This window comes from Podarcis cretensis, assembly GCF_951804945.1.
Source record: "Podarcis cretensis genome assembly, chromosome: 12".
Taxonomy (NCBI): Eukaryota; Metazoa; Chordata; class Lepidosauria; order Squamata; family Lacertidae; genus Podarcis; species Podarcis cretensis.
This window is the reverse complement of record NC_137181.1, coordinates 23,623,075-23,649,570: the sequence shown is the minus strand read 5'-3', so window position 1 is coordinate 23,649,570 and position 26,496 is coordinate 23,623,075. Positions and strand designations below refer to the sequence as shown.

At 50.6% G+C, this 26,496-nt stretch overlaps 1 protein-coding gene and 3 long non-coding RNA genes across 5 annotated transcripts in view; 2 read left to right on the top strand and 2 right to left on the bottom strand.

Annotated features, from left to right (window-relative positions):
- LOC307200052 overlaps positions 1 to 4,535 on the top strand; it is a 31,320-nt gene extending 26,785 nt beyond the window's left edge. The window contains exons 3-4 of the long non-coding RNA XR_013832301.1: positions 78 to 175; positions 4,147 to 4,535. This is a non-coding gene — a long non-coding RNA (uncharacterized lncRNA). The remainder of the gene's footprint in view (positions 1 to 77; positions 176 to 4,146) is intronic.
- A 5,065-nt stretch (positions 4,536 to 9,600) lies between these two features.
- LOC307199796 lies at positions 9,601 to 15,397 on the top strand. Its single transcript, XR_013832201.1, has 2 exons — positions 9,601 to 10,846; positions 13,960 to 15,397. It is a non-coding gene; the product is annotated as an uncharacterized lncRNA (long non-coding RNA).
- SKIDA1 (SKI/DACH domain containing 1) lies at positions 14,381 to 19,933 on the bottom strand. 2 transcript variants are annotated; one of them, XM_079947834.1, is made up of 2 exons: positions 19,685 to 19,933; positions 14,381 to 18,633 (listed from the first exon to the last, which is right to left on the bottom strand). In XM_079947834.1, exon 2 carries the CDS (start codon positions 18,445 to 18,447, stop codon positions 15,730 to 15,732), a length of 2,718 nt encoding a protein of 905 aa, XP_079803960.1. In that variant the 5' UTR covers positions 18,448 to 18,633; positions 19,685 to 19,933; the 3' UTR covers positions 14,381 to 15,729. The 2 variants fall into 2 exon arrangements, with proteins under 2 accessions (XP_079803960.1, XP_079803961.1); XM_079947835.1 differs by having other exon boundaries at positions 14,381 to 18,630.
- A 2,950-nt stretch (positions 19,934 to 22,883) lies between these two features.
- Positions 22,884 to 25,454, bottom strand: LOC307199793. The gene is made up of 2 exons (XR_013832198.1): positions 23,785 to 25,454; positions 22,884 to 23,140 (listed from the first exon to the last, which is right to left on the bottom strand). It is a non-coding gene; the product is annotated as an uncharacterized lncRNA (long non-coding RNA).
- Positions 25,455 to 26,496: the final 1,042 nt, after the last annotated feature.

Here is a 26,496-nt window from a genome sequence, read left to right as displayed (position 1 = left end):
GGGCCTCATTCTGAACACTTGGGTGCTAAGTATTAACAAAGCTGCTATGATTATGCGTCCCCTGTTTCTTTGCAAAGGATGAGGACATGGAGAGAATCAGAGCAGGTGGAGAAGAAAACAACTTTTCTCCCATCAAAGAAGCAATTGTGACTGGAGGGGCCCCTTCTGAACAAAAGTAAGACATTCTCAGCTTATAGTTAGGTGCTAAGCATTGCTGCTTTACAAATAGTTAAGGGACCCACCATGGTATCTTTGTAAGGAAGAAGGATGGGGAGAAACCAGAAATTGGCTATGCCCTCATGACCTTTCTTTGGCCAAACCCCCATGACCTCTTAGAAGCTCCACCAATTCTAGTGAATGTCTTCTGCAACTGAAATCGGGCATGGGGAACCTGTGGCCGTCTAGCTGTTTCTGGACTTCAGCTTCAGTCAGTGCAGATAAAGGTCAGGGATGATGAGAGTTGTAGTCACAACATCTGGAAGGCCAAAGCTTTCCAAAACACAGCATTGTCCAGCATCCTTTCCTCCCCATCCCTCGGATCAAGCAGGGCTCTTAGGTTCTGTTCGCCGCCTCCTCTTCCATCATCATCGCCACCTATTGTAATCACCATCATCATTATTAATTTCTACCCCACTTTTCTAATTAAAACACAAAATGCTGTGGACAATTTAAAACACACCATCAATATTAAAATGAACAACTCAGTTTAAAACAATCATGACGGCAACTGTTATTATTAAAATTTATTCAGTCTCCATAGGCATGGAATACCGATCTGCAGCTGCACTCAACAACTCATTTCAAAGCACTGGGGTTTGGGGGTGGGGGGTGGGGGACACAGGAACAACTTATAGGATGATGCAGACCATTTTTTTGGAGAGGCCAAAGACAACCAATGTAGAGCAGTCATTCTCTGTTCCAGGTCAGAAACTTCAAGTTGGAAGGAGGCTGAGAGAGAGAGAAGTGTGGAAAGTATCCCAGTATAAAACCAGGCTTCAGGTTGTTTCCCAATACACATTCTTTAGTCCTCAGCCAGGAGGACCAGCAGAAGTGCCCTTCAGGTACATGCAGAGTCCCACCCAGATCTCAAGGCAGACCAGTCCTTTTCCTCAGGAATAGGAAGGTGTTCGCATTTCTCTCAACACTGAATAATTTTTCTAAAACAATGCTGGTGCTAAAGTCTGCGGGGACCTCACACCCTCGGCCCTGGAAGTCCTTTGCAATTCCCACATGTATGGGAGATGAAGAGTGGTGGCAGTGGCTGTTCTGCCTTTATCTCTGGCATCCTTAACGTAATTTATTGGAGTGAGAGAAGGGCTCTCCAGGAGCTCTCTTCAAGCTATCTTAGCCATTAAAACCGCTCCCCATCTCCACTTCCATGGTACACTTTTAAAGGACATTCCCCCCCCAAAGAAACCTGGGAACTGTAGTTTGCCCTCACACAGCTACGGTTCCCAGCACACCTGGGGAAACTTTGGGGGAAATGTATAGTGTGTGTACACTTATTGAGAAATCTGTTTCCCTGAACCCATGTATTTAGGCTGATGCAGTCAACCCAGGGCAGAAAACAAGAAGGGGAAGATTGCGGGGCAGGGGAGCTGGAACCCAGGAAGTTTCTTAGACAGAATCAGACCTCTGTGGTCCATTCAGCTCGGTGTGGTTTGTTTGCACTGCCAGGCAGCCGCTCTGCAGAATTTCAGCTCAGGCTGAAGGTGCTGAGAACCGAACCGGGACCTCCTTGCACGCCAAGAGTTTGCGTCACAGCGAAGCTACGGCTCCTCCCCTTGTAAGAGTTTTGCGGAAAGGACTTGGGGTTGAGGAGAAAAAGAACGATTAGCTGTTCAGGAAGGAAGATGATGTCAGGCTGCTGGGGAGGGAGGGAGGGAAGGAAAACCCTGGAAAAGGGAAAGGGGTCATCGATCCCTACCAAGAACTCCCATCATGCCCTTCTTCCTGTCTAAACCCGGGAGGTGGCTTTCCTGAAATCCATCTCTTTGGGCTGGGCAAGGGCGTCCCCTAATCCCAGATGTGCGCCGCTTGGATGGCTGCCACTCTTTACGGGCGAGGAGGAGGATGTTTTTTCCCGGCTGGCTACATCCCCGCCGTTCCTCCACGTCCAAATTCCCCTCTCCCATTGTACCTTCACAACAACCCTGCGAGGAGACCGCCTGGGCTGGGCGGTCCCCACCCCAGCGATCGCAGCACTTGGGTGGGAAGCGGAGTCTCTTTATTCCAGCCCCACTCCCACAGCAAGCCGGCTCTCTCCCCACATGTGCTGGGGCTTGCTTTCATTATTTTTTATGACTTCGCGCGATCCCAGAGGCTGGGACCTGCCATTCAAACGAGACCCGAGGCTGCGCTTTATATTTCCCCAAAGCAAGGTCGGAAATAGAGGTAGTAAGCAAACGGCTGGAGGAAACGCTGGAGAAGCGGGCGGGGGACACACACACACACACACACACACACAGGCTTGGAGGCAGCAGCAGTGGCTTGGAGGAGGGTCCCAGGCATGTGCCCCCCCCCCAGTTCCACGACCCCCTCCTGCTCCGCCAGGGATCCGAGCCACGCGCTCTTGCACCCAGGCGCACCCTGGGGGAGGTGCCCGGCCCGAGACAAAAGCATTTGTTGGGCCCCAGCCGGAACAAAAAAGAGCGAGCCCTGGGGAGGGGGGAAGCTGACCCCCTCCCTCCACCCCTCTCCCTCTCTCCCTCTGGGATTTGGGGAGAAGGCAGCTCCCAGCGCGCTCCTCCTTAATCCGCCTTCCGAAGCACAAAGCCCTCTCGGCTTTTTCACCCCCGAGATGCAGCAGCCTGGAGAGGCCACTCACCTCGGGGTTGCAACCCAGACTGGGAGCGCGCAGGCTTCAAAGATGGACTAGCGCAGCGCTCTCTCGCGCTCTCCCCCCGTCCTCCACCTTCCCCACCCCCCTTCCAGCCCCACGGCGGAGAATCGCGGGGTTTCCCAGCCCACAAAGCCGCCTTTCCTCCCCACTCCAACGAAAGAGAGAGAAATGGGGATCCCCTCCTTGGCTCGGGATACAGACCTCGATCGCGGCAATATTTAATGCCTTCCAGCCCCAGGGAGGGTTCCCTGCCTTCCTCGCCGCTTTGATTCCCAGCGCGCCTTTCCCGGGTTGAGAAATCGGATCCCCCGATTTAATTTCTGCCCCCACCTCACCTCACCCTCTCCTGCCTCCCCCCACAAGACCCACTGAACATGAGGTGGTCTGCAGAGGCCGCAAGGGTTAGGGGGCCAAACGCCCTTGCAACCCCGGAAGCGAGTGCTCTCCCGCCCCCGACCGCTGCTTCCAAGTAAAAAGAAGCATAAAGTTTTGGGCGACGGAGTTCCTCAGGACCCCAGCTCAGATCCCGGGCGCCTTCTCCTGGCGAGCAAATCCCCTCGACCTCCAGCGCGCTGAGCGAGTTTCCTCGAAGGCAAGGCCCGTGGAAATCGAGGGGATCGACCCCCGAGTAAATGCCCCTTCGCACTTTGCAAAGGGAAGGGAGCCCAGCCAAGCAGCCCTCGCTTGTGTGCGTATCCCGAATTTCCCTTTTGTGCGCTATCCTGACCTGTCTCATAACCTTGTAATCCACTGGAATATTTTCGGGACGACCTCTTTCTTTTTGGATTACCCTACCGCCAACATGGGTTGTTTTTAGCCCTAGATACAGCACATTTAGAATTTTTTTTTTTTTAAAAAAAGAATATTTGATATTACTACTGCAGCGCTAAGAGTGTGCAATGTGGCTGCAACATAGGCAAGGCTCCTTGATCAGGTCAAGAGATGGTCAGAAGTCCTGGTTTGTTTTCTGCAAATTTGCAGGGAAATGGACGGTTCTATTTTTTCCATAGAGGTGGGGGGGGGGATCTTGTACATTTATTTCCGTTTGGGTTCTCGATCACGCGGGGGAAGTTACTGAAAACCCTTCCGTTTGTTTCACGCCGCTTCACAGTCAAGTGGCCTGTTTTTCACTCGCATTTTTAAAGTGTGCAGATCTTCATCGAAAACCCGTCGGTTGTGTCTGGTTTTCCCAGACGAATACCCGCTGTCTGGTTGTCTCTGGTAGTAGTTATATATATATATACGTACACACGTACAACTTGTCTTGCATTTCTCTTTAAATGAATGGAAATTTCTTCCAACAGGCGCCGAGGAGGCCTGCCTTCAACAAGGAAAACCAGGCCAGGTGCCGCGCCTGAGAGGGCTTCCCTCATTCCCGAGCAGCCACGTCGTAGGAAATGAACTAAAGGAAACGGACTGTGAATTTGGGATTTCCATTGGCCTCCCGGACTTCTCTGTTTCCCCGGGTCGTAAGGGCTCCCATGCAGCCTTACTGACTTCAGTGCCTCGTAGCTGAGATTTTCATCCCAGAGGACATCGCATTTTTCTCCTATTAAGCATTCCAGTTGTAAATATAATAAACCGCCCGGGATCTGGACTTATCACAGGCGTAGTCTGTGAATTAAAAATTACCGTCACCGTTACTGTTACTACTAGTATCGCTACTACCACCTCAAAATAACGATGGTCCCAACAATAGTAATGTAGTGGTATTTGGTGGGGGGGGAGTGTCAGACTCTGTACCCAAAAGCAAGCCCCGGCCCGAAGATTGCCATCTCCCAAGAAAGAATGCAGCAATTCAGATATTTACTTGCAACGAAGTCGCTGAATCTTGCTAAATGTGGCAAGGAGCGGGAGGTCGCAGATGATACGGATTTGGGGGGGGGGGTGTTAAGGCGTTTCAAAAGGAAAAGCAGAGCTAAAGCTCTCCCATCTCTGTGAGAGAGGCAGCTAGAGCGAAAGGGAGCCCTGGCTTTTGCTGCTCGAAATGAATGGATTCGCCTGTGCTGAGCAGGAGCCGACGACCACCTAAGGCCGCTGAGCAGGTCCGGATTCTTTTGCGAGGGGGCGCGCAGTGGGGCCTGCTTTCTGCCCCCCCCCCCCCGCCGCCCATGTCCACCTCCCCCGCTCCTTTCTCTGTCGACTAACGCTGGGGATCCTTCAGCGTTTCAATCCCTCACTGACATGTCGGTGCAGAGGCATTAACATTATTGATTGCTAATGGGGGAAATCCAAAGTTTCTTTGTGAGCGCCCAACCCGAGCACATGTTGGGCGCCGCAGCGCGCAGACCCGGGAGCTGAAAGGCAGAGCGGCGCTTGGGCGCATCTCGCCCCCAAAGCGCCAGGATCGCCTCGGCCCAGCGGCGCCCGCTTGCCAGATCAATACCTGTCGCCGGGGCGGAGAGAGACCGCCAGTTTTCTGCAAAACTCACCTAGCTCCTTAAAAAAAAGCAAGCCACATAATCGACCCCGCAGTATTGTATCCTCCTGACCAGGACCTTCCATGGGGGAAGTTGGTGATTTAGTTGCCTTGAATAGCTAGTCCTGTGTGTCGGCGAGATGATAGATAAGATAAAGAATGGGGGTGGGGACATAATCAGATGCGGGTACAAATAATTCAGATAATCTGAATATTATCTAATATCATCTGCTACCTTACACTCCGGCTACACTGCAAGAGAGACCAAGATATCAAGCGTGGAAAGGAACTCCCACGCGCTTGGCTTCCATTGAAAGTCGCCTCGCTTCAAGATCCTGGGCTCCTCTTTTTTCCCACCCATGCCAAGGAGTTTAGGATCGGGTTGTTGGCTTAGAACACCGCTAGAAGCAACATGCAAAGCGAACTGCTAGCTACAGTCTAGTCAGATGAGTCAAAAGGACATTTCAGGAAGATTTAGAACTTGATCGAAACTAAATACTTAGATTTTCAGTTCTAGTCCTGGACTGGGCTGCAATGCAGTAGTGTGTTTTTGTGGGTTGCTTGGAATGGCATTACCTGTATTTACGGGTCAGCAGTTTACACAGTTAATAGCAGGCTTAATGTGAGGTGGAAGAGATCCGAGATTGCTTTGGTAGTTCAATCATATAAGTACAAGGTGAGCGTTTTGGTGTCTAGGAAGAAAAAAAAAATCAAAAAGGCCAGTAGTGTTTTAGAGGGGAATTTGGTTTTTTGCATGGATTTATTGATGTTTTTATTCTAATTCCACCACTGGAAAGCTCTGCTCCTAACACATGAAAGCTCTGCTCCTAACGCATGAAAGCTCATGCCGGTTACTTAGTAAAGAGCCACGTCGTTTTTGTTGTTGTTGCTAAAGTATGGAAGCATCTTCCTTCTGTGAAACTGCAGTATGCAGATCTTCCTGGGTTCAAGGGAACTTCTTTTCAAAACAGGCTCAATCAATCAATTCATGTTTTAAGGGGAGAATAAAGGCCCTTCTTTATATTGTATACTCAGATCTCTTATCTGATGCAAACAGCCTATCATCCCCAGTGACCTAGGGAGTCAAATATAGTGGGCTGCTTTTCCACTTTGCTCCAAGATTTTTGCGGCACCAACACGTGCTCTGTTCCGGGTACACAAAGCAAGTTTAGAATTTCCCCCTCCCCTCTTAGCAGTCAATAATGTTAATGTCCCACTATCTCCATTGGAGACAACTTAAAAGCATTTCTCATAAGGAAATGGTCAGTTTCAAGTTGTCCAAGACAAACCTGGTGAGGTTTGTAAAATACCCTGTAACGTTAAACTGCATATTCCCATAATTTGTAATGGCTAAAGCTGTCTAAGAAACAAGGGTGATTTATTTTTTATTTTTGTACATTTACCCGAAAGAGAACTAGACTTGGCCTTATGAATACAGGGCTGGTTTGAGTACCACTGACCACTTAATGAGATCTTAATAACATGAAGCCAATTTGTTCAAATACTATCTATGCTCTATAGATTATCATTTAACAACGCATCCCACAGAAGAATCTTGTGCAATATGAAAGGGTGCTACTCTTCTATAGTAGGGTAGGAAAAAAACCTACATGGTAAGTTATGTTGGGTCCTATCTGTCTTTCTGATCCTCTGATCTTACATTTACTTGGAAACAAGGCTCATCAGGGTTGCTTACCTCCAAACAGGGGACAAGCGGATTACAGCACAGAAGGAGAAGTCCTTATGAGATTCCTGAAACTGGGATTTCCCCCTCCCCCCCATCTCCCTCTCTCATTGTGATGTAGCGTCGCTAGGTAGTAAGCTTGTTTATAAGACTAAATGAATGAGGATCTGGCTGAGCGATGCTGACCCTGAGTAAATAAACAGCATTCACATTTATGGTGGTTTGTTTGTTTGTTTGTTTGTTTTTTTGTTAAGTTGTAAATATTTCTAGCAAAACTGGAATATCGTAAGGGGTCCTCACCAACACAGAAAACCCTTAGGATTCTCTCTTTTACACACACACGCACACACACAATTTACAACGATGCTGAGTGGCCTGGATAGAATTCGCCGCAGAGGTAGCAGCGGTGACGGTGCTGTTCCCCCACCGGTTTTGCTGCGGGGGGAGAGAGAGAGAGAAGGAAAACGAAAGGGACGGCTGTTTGAAATGCAAAGGGAGGGGGGGATGTGAACTGACCCGAGCGACAGTTTAAATGGGATGGTTTATCTCTCCAGTATTTCTGAGCAGCGCTTTCCCAACTGGCTTGTGGGGGCAGATCTTTCGCCCTGAGCTGGGGAAGAGCAGTTGCAGTGGAAACGAAATGCAGCTTGATGGAAGTATCCTGTTTAGAGGGAAATGGGCTGCGCTGCCTCACAACTCTCCTTGGGGCGTGCTAATAAAAAAAGAAAAGAAAAAGAGGGGACGGGGGAAGCGGTTTTGTGCGTGTTGCGATCTTTCCACGGCCTGCCTCTCCCATTCTCAGCAGTTGGAAACGGCCGCCGAAGTAAATAACGTGCAGCGTCGGCGTCTAAACTTCTTTCCTGCCGCTTTTATCTCAGATCTTGCGGGGGGGGGGGGGGGGGCAGGACGAAGATGAGATCTTAACCTTCAGTCTAGTGGGGGTGAGGCGAGCAAGTGCCGGTTGCTGCTGCTGCTGCCGGAGGAGTCCGGAAGACAACGAGCGAGTTTGGGCGTTTTGAGGCTCAAGAGGAAAAGCCCCATAAAAGTAGAGGGAGGCACGTACATTTCATCGCAATGTGTATTTTGTAACATACAGACACACGTGCGCCGGGAGAGCGGCTGGAATGGCGCGCGGAGTCGGTGGAGCAGCTGCTGCTGCTGCTGCTCCTTCTTTCGAGTCGGCCGGCTTCTCATTTTCCTTTGAAAGCCAGAAATAGCGAAAAGCTCTCACTGGCCGGCAGCTCTTTGGGACAGGAGAGCTTGCTGGAGTTTTCACGGTACAACCCTCCCCCTCCCCCAAAAATATAAAATAAATCCTACCCATCTGAGTTTCTTTCTCTAAAAACAAAGCCACTTAAATCTTTTTTTAAACAATAACACAATAACACACGCACACACACAAAGTAGAAAGCATAAAAATTAGTTGGCTGAAAGAGCTGAATGCTGGACGGAGATAGCCACGTTTCCCACAATGTTTGGCAATTTATTTTCCGCCGTCCTTTTTTTTTTTTTTTTTTAAAGTGGCTTGTATTTTGCGATCTCCTGGAGGCGTTCGCCAAGAGCCACGCACGTTTACTTGATGGGCGTTTGTTGCTAGCTTTTAACAAAGGAGAGAAATCAAAGACCCTCGTGCATGTTCCCCGCTGCCATTTAAATATTTCTCCGGTTTTCTCTCTCCCTGAAATGTGCGGTTTCTTTCCTTTAGGGACCCCTGCAATCCTCCGACTCGGAACTTGGAAAAGACGGCCGAGGCCTTGTGGTTATTATTGTTCTAGTTTTCTTATATGTGTGAACTAAGAAACATTTTCAGCCCCGAGAGATTCCGAGCTGTTGGTGGTTTTGCTCTTGCAAAACGCAGCCTCCATTTCCCACTACCGACATTGGTCCCGAATTGCGCTGCGGGTCCGAGTTTACACCTCAGTCCTAAGCACACTGAAGCGGAAGCGGCCTTCCTTGACTACAAGGCAACTTACTCCAGAGTAAATAGTGTGTGCGCTCGTGCGAGGGCTCACACAGGAAATGTGTGGGACTTACTTCCGAGTAAATGTGGCTTAGCTTGGTGTTAAGTCGCTGCATCAAAATGTCTCCTTCAGCAAAGGACTAAAATAGTTGTAACTGAATCTTTTCCAGGAAGCTGCATCAAAGAGCATCTATGGAGTTGCAGAATTGCAAATCTGCCCTTAAAATGTGTGTGTCTAGTCCTGCATGGAATCAAGTTCCACGTATTGCATTCCGGGCCTTCCTAAACAAACAGCACCTTTGGAGCGGGAGTGAAAAAGAAAACTGGGCCCAACCATTTCCTTCCTTGCTTTCGGCTCGGCCATGGCCGATCCCAGCCTTGGCTCTTTAAAACGAGGCGGCCATTTACTGCCCCCTTATTTCACCACTGACCAGGTTAGCTCATAAAGCTATTCACCCGGCACAATGGGGATTTTCTCAACAATTAACAAGAAACAACATAATAAAGCCATTGACAAAGGCCCGGCTATTTACTAGAAATTAGGCACTCTTTAAGAGACCAGTGCGTAATTTCACACACTTTACAACCTCCCAGTGCATTTTCAAACACCAGAGTAAACAACCTTGAGTGCACTTTTCGGCTGAAGCTGTCGCCACAACTGGCCAATTGTCTCAAAACTCCCACCTCACCTCTCTCTCTCTCTCTCTCTCTCTCTCACACACACACACACACAAACCACCCAGCTCTGTTTTCCTTGGAACAGTTTTAAATTGCAGAGTGGATGGACTCGGAGAGCCGATCCGCTCCAAACACTGCAACCCCCACCCTTCCCTCTACCACTCTGATCTTCCCCATATTCCTTGCGAGCAGCGCTGCATTTCTTCCCCATCCAAAGGTGCTGGCGCTCAAGCGGGCCGGGGAGTCGCCTCTTGTGACCCGGAGGCCCAGCTCCCAACCCTGCAGCGGCGAGCTCCGGCCCGGGCCCGTCCCCGGGGAGGGAGAAGGGAGATGGCGCGTGGAAGGCGGCCTGGCGCCGCCAAGCCACCTCGGGCCTGAGATTCGCAAGCCCGGCCGAATTCCTCGCGGAGCTTTGCAAGGCGGCAAATCCCTGCGCACTGTGGAGGTCCCCTATTTATTTGTGCGGCAAGCAGCGCCCTTTCTGTTGGTGCACGAAGAGCCGGCCCGAGGGCACCCATTGGGGAGCCCTTCTGAAACCCCTTCGCGGGAAGGTGGGCGCGACCGAGGGGACCTTCTGTTTCAGGGCGGGCGACCCGGAAAAGGCCGGTGTGGGAGCGAGGCCTAGTCGGGAAGGGGAGCCGCTTTGGAGCAGCTGGAGAGGCGAGAAGGCGGGAGACGAGAGGAGACAAAAGGGAGGAGAGCGGCCGGTGGAGAGCCCAGGCCCGAGTGGGCGCAGGCCCTCGACTCGGCTTTCCCTCGCCTCCTTCCTGCAAACAGAAAGGCCACCTTGAAGTGGGGCTCCGGGCCGGCCCTTCCGCCTCGCCTAAATGAGTCGGTCCCATGTCGGGGGGAGAGGAAGAGAAAGGCCAGGCGACACCAGGAGAGGCCGGCCGGGGCGAAGCACCACAAGGAGTTTGTTTTCGAGCGCGCAAGATGGCGACCAGGAGAGGCCTCCGGCTACCTCTCCTGGCCCACGGAGCTGAGGGGAAACGGCACTCGCCGAGTCCGCCGGTTCCCTTGCAACCTGCGATGCTCCCGCAGGAAAGCAGGAGAGTCGCTTTCCCGAGGAAGGAATCGTGAAACTGGGAAGCCAGAGACCCCCGGACTTGGCGCATATGCGCTGCGCAGGCACTCTCGTCAAAGAGGAAAAGAAGAGCAGGGAAGCGTCGCCGGCTTCCCACCCAAAGTCCCAGCCCTGTTTACAAACACAGCTGTTGTCGTAGATTTGCAAAGCACCCTAAAAGCCACCAGCCGCGAGAGAAGGTGCAGGCAAAGGAAGGGGGGAGAGAGAGCAAGGGGACGGAGAGAGGGAGGGAGGTGGTCTCGGCATCTGGAAAGGACAGAGCGCCTTGTTTTTGAAACTGTCAATTCTCTCAACCCCTATTGTGAGAGCTTCATGCAAAACATCTCGGGCCTTTTAACGCTGGGGCTTGTGAGGCCGCCTCAGATTGAAAAGGAGAGGGAGAGAAGAGAAGGGAGGGGGAAGCCAGGGCAACGCAAATAATTATATTGGAATAGACACACGCACAAACTAACTGCAACATACTGTGTGTGTGTGTCTATGTAGATATCTGTGTGCCTGCATATATATATATATGTATATGCATACACACATATATACACATATGACAGATATTTGGGAATTGCCCTTCGTTTAGCAAAAATGCGGAGGGGGGAGGTAAAATCCTTGCCTTAGTCAGGGCTAAGAAAAGCCCATGACCCCCCCCCTGCCCAGTTCCCCCCTCAATCGTATTTTTATTAAACACGCTTGTTGTTGGAATCCCTAGGAGGAGATTTTGCCAGTGCCTGATGTTTGCAAGGGCGATTTAACAAGGTAGATTCCCGCTCTTTGTCCTGCTTCTATTGGAAAGGAAAATTGTTCTATAAGCTTCTACTCTTTAGGAAAGTTTCTGCTACCCCAACGGATTTGCAGTTAAATCATGAACTTTTTTTCCCCCTACAACGCAAAGCATCTTAACCGTAAAAAAACCACAGCGAGCAGCACTTCCTGTGTTGTATCTGTTTTTTCCCTCCAAAAGGCCACTTTTGAGTACAGCTCCTCTAAGCACACTTACACGTGTAAAGTGAAACCACAACATCACATTTCTCTACTTTCTGCAGAAACTTAAATTTATTGGCAACTAAATCTGATAGAGCATCACCCCCTTTTGTAAATTGCCAAGGGGATGATTGAACAACAGTCTTCATACAACAGACAGTGGTGTTTAGAATAAACAACCAGCAGTGAGATTCCCCCCCCCCCATTTTTATTTTGTGTTGCCACTGTAGTTAAGTATGGGTGGACTTATAGAGACAATCCCTTTTCAGAGTAAAGGGTTGTAAACTCTGTGTTACATCATTTAAGGCAATAGACCTGGTTTTGCTGAAAGGCATTTACACATGTTCCCTTTTGAATGCTAGATATATAGTCCATCGTTTCCTTTGTCTCCAAGAGCATGGGGAGAACACTTCTCAACACATTTCTCAATAACATAAGAGCAACTCTGTTATATGCTTCATAGATGAATAATGTTTGTCGGCGTATATATATATATATTTTGCCAGATTTTTGTTGTTGTGGTTTGGTTTGCTTTAGCCCTAAGAACTGGAAAGTCTGTAGAGCCATATCAAATGGGAAATAGAATTTATCTTTCATTTCAGGTTAAATTGAAAAATTATATATGTCCACTGTTGCTTACTAAGAGGTATTTTACAGAGAGGACAAAGAGACATTCCTAAACCCAACAATTTGTGCTGAACACCACAAGCCATGTGCTCCAAGGCATTCCAGCTAAAGGCAATGGGATTGCTCTGAAGCAATTTAACTGGGTTGTGTATATGGAGTTTGACCATCAGTCATACTCTAATAAGAATCCACTGGACCAGTTGGAATTGTTAATTTGTACAAAGGAAAATACCTAGCAGAATTGCAGGCCTCCCTCTTTCTCCTTGCATCTCCCCCCCCCCTCCCCTCAAAAAACAAAAACAGCTTTCACTGCCAACCATGAAGCAATAGGTCTTCCTGTCGGTCTTGAAGTGAGATGGACATGTAATTATATTTAGGATTTTGGAGTATTATTTGGTGGATTGGTTTCTCTCCTGCCCCCTACCTCCAATGCAATTCTTTGGACAAAACTAGGCTAAAAAGCTACGCCTTACGAAGCCTTTGGCTCAACACTGTTCATTCTGCAGCTTCTGGAAAGTGCAGCTAGCGAGTAACTCTCTGAAAGCTACAGGGGCTGAGGTGCCAACAAAGCACAATTAAAAATAAAAATAGTGTCTCAAACGTCTGAAAGTACCACAGAGTCAACAATGTGGTGCTTCAGTCCCCATCAGGGTTGAAAAACTTCCCCTGTTCTCTCTCTGCCATTTTCTATGGAAGGGCCAAAGTGGTGATGAGCCTGCAGGCCCCATGGAGTGGAGAAGAGGCCACTTTGGGATGGGCAGAGGCATGTTTGACACAGGGGGTGGAGGTGGAGAGTTCTGGAACTCGGCCTCTAATGGCAGGATGATTTTGGCATGAATAATAGTGGAGTGGGGGGGGGGAGCATTGGCAAATCACCCTGCAGCTTGCTAAAGAAGCCAGAGTGGGTGCCTGAGGCTGGGAGACTTACGCAAACTAAGTATGGCCTTTTGGAGTGACATAAGGCTGTAATTTGTGCAGCTCCAGACACAGACTAGCCTATAGCAACATATCTCCCTCCCCCATTTTGAGACCAGCAGATTTTAACAGAGCAAGTTAAATAAGTAATATACCACCATAACTGATGATTGCAACTGCCCGACCTGACGTGAAAAACGTATGTGTATATCTGTTATGTGTGCATATACACAACACACACACATATATCCTGCAGGTATTTCTTACAAGGAGTGGAAAACCCTTACTCATTTATTCCTCTCTCCATGTGTTTTTAAAGAAGATCAAATTAGCTAATGTCTGCTAGATTAAGGGGGGGGGGGGCGTTATCACCAGAGGCAGGAATTTAAAGACCTTAAGGAAGAACAACAAAACAAGCCAAGGATTTCCATCTTAAAAACATTGGCTCTGAGGCCCAGGGTGAAACATTTCAAATGCTGATTTCTTTTGTGATTTAGTAGAAATCATTATGTTGAGATTCTTCTATAGGTGAAATCCTTGAGAATTTGAATTTAGAAAGAGAATCTGTTGGCATATAAATGCTAAATTGGTGAGAAAGAAATTGCCCAGGAGCTGGCAGTCAATCCCAAAGTGCTGATTCAGCAACTCTGTGTCAATACTTTCTCAGCCTTTAAACTTTCGGCTAAAATCTATTTAGCTTCCCTTCCCTCCTGTCTTCCATCAACATGCAACAGCACTGACAACTGCCTCACACTTGTTTGTTTTTATATCACAGTTTTATAAAGAAACAGCAACCAGCCTCTGGATGCAGAAGTCCTTCCAATCAAATCCCTACACTTTTCTCTCACACAGACACAGACATTCCCTCTCGCAAAAGAGTCAGAAATTAACGAGGAACCCTACAATAAGTATAAAATCATCATCGCTTTTTTTAAAACAGTGTTTTAATTGAAAATAAAGCTAAAGCATGCTTTTTCCAACAGTGCAAATTTCCATCATTTTGATTTACTGCTTCCATCATCACAACATATTAACACCAGCATGTCTTACCAAAGGCTCGACTCTAGAAGTCTGCCTGCTTCAACTCTGTCGAGGTTTAAGTGCAAATATAGACAATTGCCTCTGATTGTCACGTGCAGTAGAAAATGATCCTGCTACAAAGATAGGGTGGTTGGGAAAAGTCCTCTTTTTCCCCCCCAGAGATGTAAAGAAAACAGTGACAAGTCCTGGTTTAAAAAGCCTGAGTTTAGGTGCCAAAGTAGCCACCAAGAGTATGGGGTTCTTCATTGATAATATCCCTTCCACTGGGGCCTCTGTTGCACTTAGCATGCTGAATGTGACTGCATTTCCTTCCGATTCCCTCCAATGGGAGTGTGAGAACCTAACATTTTTTCCTGACTTTGCAAATCTGGGAGGACCAGATTTTGAGAACATCCCCCCCCCACACACACACCTGCAAACCTTCCAATAGAAACAGAGCTCCAACCCAGTCCCACAACAAAACCTAATGATTGGAAGGCCCCCTCCTTGAGAGTAAAATTTACTTGGAGGCAAATCCCATTGAACGTGGGGTTAGAGCAGCTTCCGAGCAAATGGTTTGGCTGGGTTGAGTATTGTAGCCGAGATAGGCAATTGTGGCCAACCTGAAGGGTTCAAGGTGAAAAAAGAAGGCAAAGAGTGGCATGTCCTTTTTTGTCTCTCTTTTTTTCGTCCTAAAAAAATGCCTGACCATCTAATTCCAACTCTCCCACTGGTGACCCAGAGACACATGCATGCACACTCCCAACTGCAGAGTGCAACTGCTTTTGTGGAAAGGACAGGTGGGGAATTAAAACATAACAATGAACCCTCTGCAATAAAGTAGAAGGCATTCCCAGCAGAAGGGTAGTGAATTCTCCCTGTGCAACCTCTTGCTGAAAACAAAACGAAACAAAAAACCTTGTACGGAACTGAACATTTAGACTTCCTGAATTCGAAATCTAGTGCATTTACACGTTAATGGCTCATTCGAATTGATATCATTCAACTTAAAAAAAAAAAAAAACATAAACCAAACATTTATTTGTAGCAGTTGGAATTGAGGTACCAGGTGCATTGCTAGCATTTTGAGACAGTAAAGTGTTCCAGCTTTAGCAGATTCCACTGAGGTGGGTTTTTTTTGTTTGTTGTGTGGTGTGTGTGTTTTTAATAAACTTGGAAAACTTTTGCCTGAAGTAGTCTGTGGAATGTTAGACCTCTTTCGTCCTCCTCGTCGTCGTCCCCCCTCCCTTCCCCCCACGATGGGTTTTCATGGCAAAGAAAATAGTAATCCGGTTTTATTTTCGTCGTCCTCCAAAAATAGAATAAACCAGGATTCCCCCACACCATAAAAAAAAAATCAAAATCAAATCGGATGTGATGAGGGACGGGACCAGCATCCAGCGTAAGATTATCGAAGGTCAGGAAAAGAAGTAGTTGGGGTCCCCCCAAAAAAGGAAAAAAGAGCAACAACACAACAGCAACAACAACAACGACCATGAAGTAGGGTTCCCATTCAATCTCTCTCTCATGAATGAAATTTCCTGAATTTGTGGCTGGGTGGAAGAGGTATTGCTGAGCCGCCCAGCTGCCATTTCCAGACAGGATGGGCCTTGGGAGGCGGCTGCGCATCCCTGGCGGTGTTTAAGGTGTAGGCTGGCAGCAGATCCCCGTCGAGGCCCACCACCAAGGAGGGCGGGCAGGGAAAGTTGCCCATGAAGCTGAAGGGCCTCTTGACGGCCGAGGCGACGTGGCCGGCCGCCCTTTTGCGCCGGCTGAGAACTGTCAAGTCGTCCAGGGCGCCCTCGGGGGCGTCCAGGAGCTTCCCGGCGGGCAGGCGGGGGCTCCGGACGGATTTCAGATTTGGTTTGAGCGGCGGCGGGCTGGGCAGCAGGGCTCGCTTGCCCAGCACCAAAGTCCGGTAGTTCTTCCTCACCCGGGCTCCAAATTTGTACTCCCCATCCTCGGGTTTGGCGGCGGCGGCGGCGGCGGCGCCTAAAGTGCAGGAGGCGAGGGCCTGGCTCGACGGGGCGGGCTGGCCCGGGGGGCTCAGCGGAGGGCTGGGGGGCTCGTCAGTGCAGCAGGCGGGGTCTTCCTTGGCTGGCAGCAGAAGTTCCTGAGGCTGGTGGGTCGGGCTGGGTGGCGGAGACGGCGAGGGCCCGGGTTCGCCGTCCGCCTCCAGCTTGTGCTCGTCATCGCTGCCTTCACATTTGAGCGGGGGCTGGCTCTGTCCCTGAACGGGGAGGGCGCCATACTCGGCGTTGGCACTGCTGTCCTCGACTTTAATCTGGGCAATGGGCACAAGGGGCAGCGGCTCGGGGTATTCAGCAGCAGCAGCAGCAGCAGCAGCAGCAGCAGCAGCAGCAGCAGCAAGCACCTCGGGCTGGCTTTGGGAGGAGGAACAGCCCAGGCAGGGGGTCAATGGGCGATGTGGCTGGGGGGCTTCTGGGGGCACCCCAAGAGCAGCAGCAGGGCTCTCTGCAGGAGCTGGAGGAGGAGGAGGAGGAGGAGGAGGAGAGCGGGTGGGCCAGCCTCTCGCCGCGTCTCGAAGGAACCTTGGTTGTGGCAAAGCGTGGGGCGTCTTTGGGCTGGGTGAAGGGCACCCCCTGGCCAGGCAGGGGGCGGCTTTCAGGTCGGGAGCCTTCACGTCGGGCGAGGGCGAGGGACACCCGCCGCGCTTTCGGACCTGGCTCAGCTCCCCAAAGCAGTAGCAATCCACACCGGGCTCGGTTTTGGGGACCCAGCCGGCAGGGGTGATGCCCCAGTCCTCCTCGGGCGCCTCGGCTTTGATGCTCCGCGCGGGTCCAGGGAGGCTCTCGTCCCGTCCAGCCGAGGCGGGCGTTGGAGGCAAAAGACTGGCCGGAACCCCCGCCAGACCGGGCGGCTTGCAGAAGCTGGTGCGCCTGAAGCGGATGCTCTGCACGGATGCTTGGCTGGAGCCGGAGCTGGAGTCCGATTCGGAGCTGCTCTCCTCTTCTTCTTCTTCCTCTTCCTCCTCCTCCTCTTCCTCCTCCTCGTCTTCCTCCTCGTCGGAGCTCAGCTCGCTGGAATCCGAGGCGTAGCTGCCCTCCTCGTCCTCCGAAGACCCGGAATTGCTGCTGCTGGTCAAACTGGAGCAGAAATCGGAGTCGTTGGCCGCGTGGTCCGAATAGGAGCTGGAGTCGGAGTCACTGCTGTAGGAGGGCTCCGGGAAAGGCTGCTGGGGCGGCGCCGGCGCCAGGAAGCCGTTCAAGCCCGGCAGCCTCTCCAACGAGGCGGCTTTGGGGGGCTTGCCGGCGCGGGGCACCAGCAGCGGGAAGCGCCCCTCGGCGGCTTTCTTCCTCTTGGAGCGGCAACCCAGAGCCAGCGGGCCGCTCTCCGACGTGGCGGCGGCGGCGGCGGCGGCTGCTGCGGCTGCTGCAGCGGCGGCGGCGGCTGCAGCGACGAGCTTGGGTTGGCTGGCAATGGCGGCCGAGGAGTGGTAGTAGTAGTGCGGGTGCTTGGAGCAGAGCAGGCTCCGAAAGCAAGGCGCTTCCGACGCCAGCGAGACGTAGCGCGGCGCCAGCGGCGCAGTTTCATAGTTTGGCGACCCTTTGCAAGGGGATCGCGCCAGTCCCGGCGCGCTGGGCGCGGGCGATTTGCTCCAAAAGTGAGGTAGATCCGAAGCCGGTAGGAAAGCGCCCGATGCCGCCGCCGCGCGCCACGCTTTCCGTCGGCGGCCGCTGCTGCCTCCGCCGCCGCCGCTGCTGGCCAGAGGCGCGGCGGCTCCATTCAAACCCAGCCAAAGTTTACCGCCTCCTTTCCAGAAGGCCGCGTAAGAGTCCGGCCCGGGGGCTTCTTGGAGGGCCGCGGTCCCCTTGCGCTTGGTCCGGAGCACCCTCTCGGTTTTGCACGACGTGTAGAGCGCCTCGACGTCCTCGCGGGAGATGAGGGTGCATTTGGCGGCGTGGAAGGCGATGGAGTTGATGGCTTTGAGCTTGCGCAGCTCCTGCAGGTCGCAGTGGTGCTTCTGCACGTTGAGGTGGTCCATGCGCTTGTGCACCGTCGTCCGAGGGATGTTCTTCAGCAGATCCGTGAAGACCTGCGACAGCGCGAACATCTGCTTGCCCCGGATCACCAGGTAACCCAGGCGCACGCCGTCCACCTCCTCGAAGCCCGACTTCAGGTGGTCTCCCATGGCGCGCGCCTCAGAGCAGTCCCGGCATCCGGGCAGCGGGAGGGAGCATAAAAAGGGGGCGCCGGAGGGGCCCCCCCAACCCCCACACATGCACGCCGCACCCCGGAGTTGGAACCAGCAGCCTTCGGCGGCGGCAGGAAAAGGTGTGCAGCCGGCGGGGACGGATGGAGGGGGTGGGTGGCAAGGAAGGAGAGGAGATCCACGCGAGAAAAGGCTATTTATATATATATATAAAATCCTCAGCCAGGTGCTGGAGCGGGGTCTCAAGGCATCCTGCTGGAGGGAAAAGAACAAAGCCTGTTATACCCGATCAAACTTTAGGCGGGGGGCGGGGGGGGGGAGATGTTGGAATCAGGAGAGAGAGAGAAAGAAAGAAAGAAAGAAAGAGAAAGAAAGAGGGACTGAGCGCTATAGGGAGGGGATTTTTAAAAAATCCAGGTCCTGGAAAACTGCCTTAGGGGATTGGGCGGGAGCGATTGGCTCGCTTGCCCCCGGTGTTTCTCGACGGCACTGAGGCAGGCTGGCTACCTGTGCCCTTTGGCTGGCGGCTTCCCCCCACTGCCCAGCCAGGATAAAGGAATGTGAGCCAAAGGGGGCTGTGCGGAGACGAGCCGAGCCACGCAGCCGCTCTTCCCGCCGCTGCTTTCGCTCCAAATCAAATGACAGAGGGAAGTGAGCTGGTCCGGAGACACCTTCATCAATTAATTCCCCTCAAGCCAGCGCTGATTGGACACTCCTGACAGGTGATGCAATAAAAATTGATATTCCACCCCCTTCGCAGCTCCCCCCTCCAAATCTCTGGCTAATTAGCATACTCTTAGGCTCCTACCTCCCCTCCCAAAGTAAATAATACTGTTAGTATATAAATCTTTCTATTAAACAATCCGGAGCTCCCAGCCAGCCCACAGCTCGCTCTCGGCGGCGCTGGCGACTGAAGGACCGGGTTTGGAAGCCCTCGGTGACACGGGTTTTCTTTTCTTTTTTGAAACAAATATAAGAAATACATGGAATTTGGAAACCTTCTTGGGGTTATTTAGTGGGGATAAAGTGCGGGGGTGGGGAGGACAGAAAGCTGTTTCCCCCACGATACGAATTCTGTGGATGTAAAGATTGGAAGGGGGAGCTTTTAAGTAACCATTTTAAAGGGGCGCTTATTCTGCAATGCGTGTCAAAAGGAGGGTTCCTCAACTGGTATTCCCCTTCCTTTGGCTTGCAAGCATAGTTAAACAAAACAAAAAACAAAAAACAAAAAACAAAAAAACCCTGGGGTTTGTCTGACGTTATTTTGTATATTTCTGTGAACGACTCGGAAAACGAGAATACTCACGTTCGCTAGCTTAAGTCCCTTCTTTTCCTCTTCCTCCTGGTCTCTCACTCTCACTCTTTCCGATAGCTAAGTTGGTGCTACTGGGGGTGGGTGGGAATTATTTAGGGCTGCGTGGTTATACTGAGCTCCAGCCCCGCAATACTGTAACACTTTTCTCTGAAATTCTGCCTGTAATATTGGGGGGTGGGGGAGGGGGAGGGGAGGGGGAGAGGAGGAGGTTGGAAGAGAGAGGGGGAAGAGAGAGAGAGAGAGAGAGAGAGAGAGAGAGAGAGAGAGAGAGATCGGGACGCGGGCTCACGTCAGACCCATAACAAAGCCGAGATAAGCCAGCAGCAAGGTCTCTACTTTTCCACAGTTCCCCCGTGCTAGCTCCCAAGGTGGAGGGAGTCCCCCCTCCGGTCCGCGCGTCCGCGCCAGGATCGCCTGCGTGTTGATTGCTTCCAGCAGGGGGAAAAAGATGGCAACAGAGCCGAGAGGAAAGCTTGGAGAAGGAGGAGGAGGAAGGAAGGAGGAGGAAGGGGAAGATTGCAATGGGTCACAGGGATGCTTCTGAGTTCTAGGGTGCCGCCCTCGCTAGAACTTCCCTGGAGGCTGAGGGTTCTTCCCCCCCCCCTACCTGCGGTCCAGGCGATGAGACTGCCCCCCCTCCCCGCCGCTGGAATAGTAAATTCACTGAAGGTGTCTGGGTGTAAGGGGTTTCCTATTCACACGTTCGGTGTCTGAATGTGGGTGCGGGAAAGAGTCTTGCCCCTCCCCCCGCACACTTCCATCGCTCTATAGAAAAGGCTCTCTCCCCCCCCCCCCAGTGGCGTAGCGTGGGTTGTCAGCACCCGGGGCAAGGCCCCTAACCCGTGGATTTGCGCCCCCTAATCCGTGGATTTGCCCTAACCCCAGATGTTGCGCCCGGTGCGGCCGGCCCCCCCTGCACCCCCCACGCTACGCCACTGCTCCCCCCCCCCAACCTTACAATTCCAACTTTCACCTTTCCCAAGTGGCGGCCGAATATTTTCGGCTCCGTGGACAAAAGAGGGATGGGAAATAAGGCCCAGCCCACGAAAAACTTATACTGTCTTATTGGGGGGGGTGTTTGAGTATATTATTCCCCCCCCTCCAAGCCCTTCCGTCTTTCAGATCTATCCCAACCCAAAGGCAAAATGACCAGCAGCCCGGCCCTATTCCCCGCATCTAAGCGGCTGAAGCCCCAGTCGAGCCGGAGTCGAATCGGCGTCGACCCAAATCCTGTTAGTCCGCGGGGTTGCGGTGGATCGCAGTCGCTAATCGATTCACGCCGAATTCCGGCCAGAAGCACAAAGTGGCTGTGTCTTTGCAGAGAGGAGCTCGCGGCCAGAGCCAAAATGAAATGCATCCCTGGGCTCCAGGAAAACCACTGGGATTCCTCGGACGAAGAAACAGGGTGTGTGTGTGTGTGTGTGTGTAGGGGGGAGCGGAAGGTAAGAAGAAGATGGCCTGTCTTCGAAGGCCATGTGCCCCACTGATATAGATTCCCATAGTCCTATGCCCCATAATATCAGCGGCTGCAGAATGATTACGCCGGAACTGGGAAAACAAATAAGCAAGTCTACCAACAGAGCTCAGCAGTCCCGTCCAGTCCCCCCCAAAAAAAAACTCATCCTGCCCCCCCAATCTCCTGCTCTTGCTTTTTTTGTGTGTTGGTATTCATTTTCACCGTCGTTGTGCATGACTAGGTAAAATTCAGCAGGCGATTTCTCTCTCTTCCAACCGCCCCCCTCCCAGCTCCCAGTGTGAGGACTGAAGGGCCAAGGGGTGCTGGCGAGCGCCCGGAAATTAAGAAAGTCCGTGGCCTCGCCTCTCTACTCAGGCTGGGCTTGACCAAGCCGTGGAGCTCGGCTGCTGCTCGCCAGACAGAAGGCGACACAACATGCACGGAGTGACTTCTCCCCTCCGAGCTTCAAGGCCCGGTTCCCTCTTGAAGCAAGAAACTGTTGAGAGAGAGAGAGAGAGAGAGAGAGAGAGAGAGAGAGAGAAAGAAAGAGAAAGAAAGAAAGAATTTATACACCCACACACCCTTGTCTCAAGGAATATCATTCCTATATATGTGTGGGTGTGATTATATATAATGTTATATATTATAGCTCTCCCTTGAGACAAGAGCGAAAAGGAGAGCTTGGTCCAGGGTCTCGTGATAGTACAGCCCTTCCAACGCAATCGAAAGGCGGTGGCGAACAATGAATGGAAGGCTCCTCGCAGCCCAGTTGAGCTCCGCATCTGGCTGCCTTCGCCTGTGCGCCTTCCTCTTCCCCCTCGCGCAGGAGACATCGCCTCTCATTCTGGAGCTGCAAAGCAAAGTTCGGAGGGAAAACAGCTGCCTGGCTGTTTTATTTTGTGTGGGGGGGTGGGGGGGTGTGGGTGTAGAATGAAGCGGCGAAGAGGGAAATAAAGCGGTATCAGCTTTTGTAGGGTTAAGCAATGGGGACCTTTCAGACCCCTCTGTTCCCGGTCTCCTATTCCCCAGGATGGCAGCCGTCGTCTCGGGCCCCCCACTCCCGGCACACACACATCCCCACCCAACGCTGCTCCTCCCCCTCCTCCCCCTAATTTGATGCTGAAGGTGATGGCATCCCTGACAGGCCGATCCACAAAGTAAATGAAGCCCGAGGTATTGGCTTTAAAGTTCGGGCGGATGCCTCGCTGTTCGTCTATTTCGCAAAGTTGAGTTCTAAAGTCGTGGCTCGGTTACTTTTAGGTTCCAAATCGGCACAGGCTATACAACCAAGCCATCATCCGCCTTGCAAAGGGTGGCGTACTCCGGAGTAAAGAGGTTGTGGGGATCTCAGCCACACAACAAGCGCATCCAGGCTCAGAGACAGAGCCACATCCATTCTGCCTCGCAAACTCTCTCTCTCTCTCTCTCTCTCTCTCTCACACACACACACACACACACACATACACACACACACACACACACACGACTACATTCGTCTGCTTCTTTGGCTTCTTCAGGCTGGGTCCCCAGTTTTTGTTTGCTTTAAACATCGACGTTAAAAGCAACAAAATCGGGTGTGTGCGCGCTTTAAATAGCTGCTTTTCTTTAGCAAATCGACATTTCTACCAAGGTACAAGGTTAACTCTCTATTTGAAAAAAAATCGTGGTAATAACTGTGTGTGTGTGTGTAGGACTAGATCAGTTAATAAACAAATAAACACACACACCGAGACAGAGATCTTAAGGAAATATTCAATACACATGGGAAAGGCACATTGGAGTCGAGTTGAAACTCCCCCACCAGATTCCCTCCCGCAGCCTTTTGTTCCTTGAAACTTCTCCATCTTGAGTTTGCGGGGGGTGGGGGAGGGGAGGAACCTGCCAGTTTTCTTGTGGTCATCAAAACACACCGCTGCATATCCGGGATCTTCCTTACGCACTTCGGGAGTCGATCCTCATTTCCACAACCCCTCGCGGACCGAGGACCCTCTCTGGAAGCAAAAGGAAGGCCGAGGAGGTTTTTCCAGTGGATTCGCAGGCAGGCATACCGAAGCTAGCAACAGTTTTGCAGCTTCAGATTATTAACGTGAGAACGCTCCCTCCAAAACACACAGCCACACACGCTGGGGGAGCGGATAGATATTGGGGTGTGTGGAAATAAGGTGCCTGTTGTCGGCGGTGTTCAAAATTAGGCGAGACTTTACTGATTTCCCTGAGTGAACAACAGACGCCGGCAGCGTTCATAGAGGAAAATCAAAGGCAGTACAATTTCTCGGCCCTGCCACTGAGTCCGCCTCTCCAGTCCAGCTACGGGGGATTCCTTGAATTCAAATGCAATTTTAAGCACGCTTTTGGGGCGGGATGGGGGAGAACCCTAATTAAACGGAGTAGAACTTCCTTCCAAGTAAACGCGCTTTGGCTTGGACTACTAGGCTGCAACCCTAAAACGCTTAGTTGGAAGCAAGTTGCTCTGCAACCCGCGGGACTTATTTTTCCAAATACCAGGAAGATCTCTGTATGTTTGCAAATCCTGCCGAAGGATTTAGGAATAAATCTCTGCACAGCGAAAAAGAGTGAGGTTCACTGCATTGTGAATCTGTTTTGTTTTGTAGGGTGGGGAGGGTGTGTGTTTTACCTGAGGCTGAAATGTGGCCTTTTTCTTTCTGGCGAAACAGATAAGGCTACCGGTGGATCCATATACCAGTTAGACGAGGAAATACTTGGATTTTAGGTCGTCTTGCAGCCTGGAAAACCTTTAAGTGAAAGTAGTTATGAATGGGACACGGTGGAATTAATGGAATCAATAATTCGAAAATCAATTAGATTGAATCGGGTTCAGCCTTTGGACAACAATTCAACTGGGTTGTGGCTAGCGAGAACGCTCATGAGGCATTTTCCTCTTCTCACCTCCAAGAGAGAGAGAGAGAGAAAGAGAGAGAGAGATTATCAATCAAATGTGCTCCTTTTCCCATCGAGTAGCCCCAGTCTGTAATCTATACCCTACCTTAGATAGGATTTCTTTACCTTAGATGATATTTCAGTCTGAAGCACTCTTGGCGAACGACAAACCTAATTAGAAAATAACGAGGAAAAATAATATTCCTCACCCAATGCTGTAAACCTATTCCCATTGATCTCAGATTGCATAGCTGTTGTTTTTACTCTGTGGTATTAAAAAATATATAGAAGCTCCCTTGTATCGCTGCTTTTTTGGGGAAAGGGGGGTTTACTGGGAGATGAGTGTGTCTGCGTTTGAGAGAGGGGGGTATATATTTGAAAACGCCCTCTGAGGTTGTGCTTTGATATATTTTCATTGTATTATCATGACTATGTTTAAACAGCCCTGCAATCCAGGCTGACCTCTTATTTCTGGGGCAAGTCACTCAGAGCACCATTTACAGCCCTTTAAATGTTTACTTGTGAAATGCAACAGCACTTTAAGCTTCTATTTTCACTAGGTCCTCGAATTCTCCGTATCCTGGTGCATTTTCACACTACAACAGCCACCTCCAGACTATCTTATTCTTGGTTATAACCCTTTCCCGATTGGCACAGCTTATTATACGTGGGTTATTCTGCATATAATTATTATAATCATTATTATTTTATTTCAGAGGTAAAAATATATCATTTCCCAACCTAAATTAGATTTTCAGAGTTGGTGCATTGCCTGTAGTCCCCCCTATAACATATCCAGGGCGGATTGGGGGAGGGGAAGAAACAGTTGGGGAATATGGCAAAGGGACCAAAACCTGTCAAAAGGGTCATTCAGCTCCCCATATCATTCAGCCAAACGTAAGTGCAGACTTTAAAAAAAACCCTCCACATACACTTATTTTAAAAAGGACAAGCATAGACACCTTTTGACACATTACAGCAATACCCAGTATAGTTAAAGGCTTTGCGTGGTGTGGGGGACACTCCAAGACCCATAGCTAAGTTCCTGCAACACATCACACTGTGAGTTATTTCTCTGTAAACAGAGCAACAATTTATAGTGCTGTTGAGGGTTGCTTTGTTTTCTCACATGGACATATCTTCTTGCTTTGCAAATATCAGGAAAAGAGGTTTTCTTCTCTTTCATCGTCAAATTTTCCCCTAGAAACTTCGCTCATCCTTGTTGTTTTTAAACCTCACTTTTAAAGAAGAGGTTTTTTGGGACACAAACTGCCTGCCATGTTGCCTACTGACCCATAATCAAAATGCAGTGACCTCCTACCCTTTTTTTGCCCCTTGACCCATCCCGAATTCAATGCAGCCTTTATAAATTTGCAAATCCTTGGACGTAAAGGGGGATTTGGGGAGGCTTTGTTCTGCGAGGATCCTAAAAGTGTGCATTTTTAATTAGACACAAAGGTGCAGTAAACAAAGACTCAGGGACACGCTGGTGTTTCTGACGTACAGGTGGGCAGAACCCCCCCCCCCCTCACACGCCTGGACTCGATTGCAAAAGATATATTGCCCACCCCAAACGCCCCCCTCCAAATTGCCGCCAAAAATAACGCACCAAAAATTGAAGCAAGCAGCAAAAGGCAATTACAAACGCACACGAGATCCAAAGGGTTAGGGATTGCACCAAATTAGCAATGTGGTACAAATCACTTTCATGACGTAAGGAATGGCCAGGCCAGAGTCTTCCAGCGTTCCTCATCTCTAAGGACTGTGGGGATCCTGATGACCCGGGGAGGGGGAGAGAGCGAGAGGGAGGGAGAGGGACGGAGAGAGATTTGATCTGAAGCTACAGGCACATTCCCTTATCTCCCTAGCTATCAGCCAGTTTAAAGGACACCATAATTACGATTGCGATAAAAGCAAGACAATGCCTGCCTATTTGGGCTGAATAAATAAGGAATGTTTACAACTGTAGAATGTTTCAGTGGCAATTAAAGGCTGGCAAAGAAAACCTCTCCTTCTGCCCTCAACCTTATTTACTCGGTTTTGCTTTTATTGCAATCTTTTCATTCCTTTCCTATGCAGCAGATCACCTTTTTAGAAGGGTGGTAAAGAGGAAATGGGGAGCGTTACATGAGGGACAGAAAAGACACCAGAGACGCCTGCTCCATATTTGTTGTTATTTTTCTTCATTTCTCCAGTTGCACACACAGAGCGAAACTTTCAGGTCTAGCCATAAAAGAGCCGGGACATCCAGCGCGGTGTTACAATATGGCGCTGAGGGGGCTATGCTCATTTCCACCCACAACCAAAACCCAAAGATGTTTGAGGGGCTCCAGAAGATGTCGGTGGACAATCAGAGCCTTATTTCCTCTCATGCCCGGAAACTGAGGGACGCCGAAAATCCACCTCATTTGCTAAGACACAAGGATCTATTCAACTATCCATTGTATCA

Coding starts and splice junctions, on each gene's coding strand:
- SKIDA1 (XM_079947834.1), bottom strand. CDS start 18,447: ATGTGTGGGGGTTGGGGGGGCCCCTCCGGCGCCCCCTTTTTATGCTCC.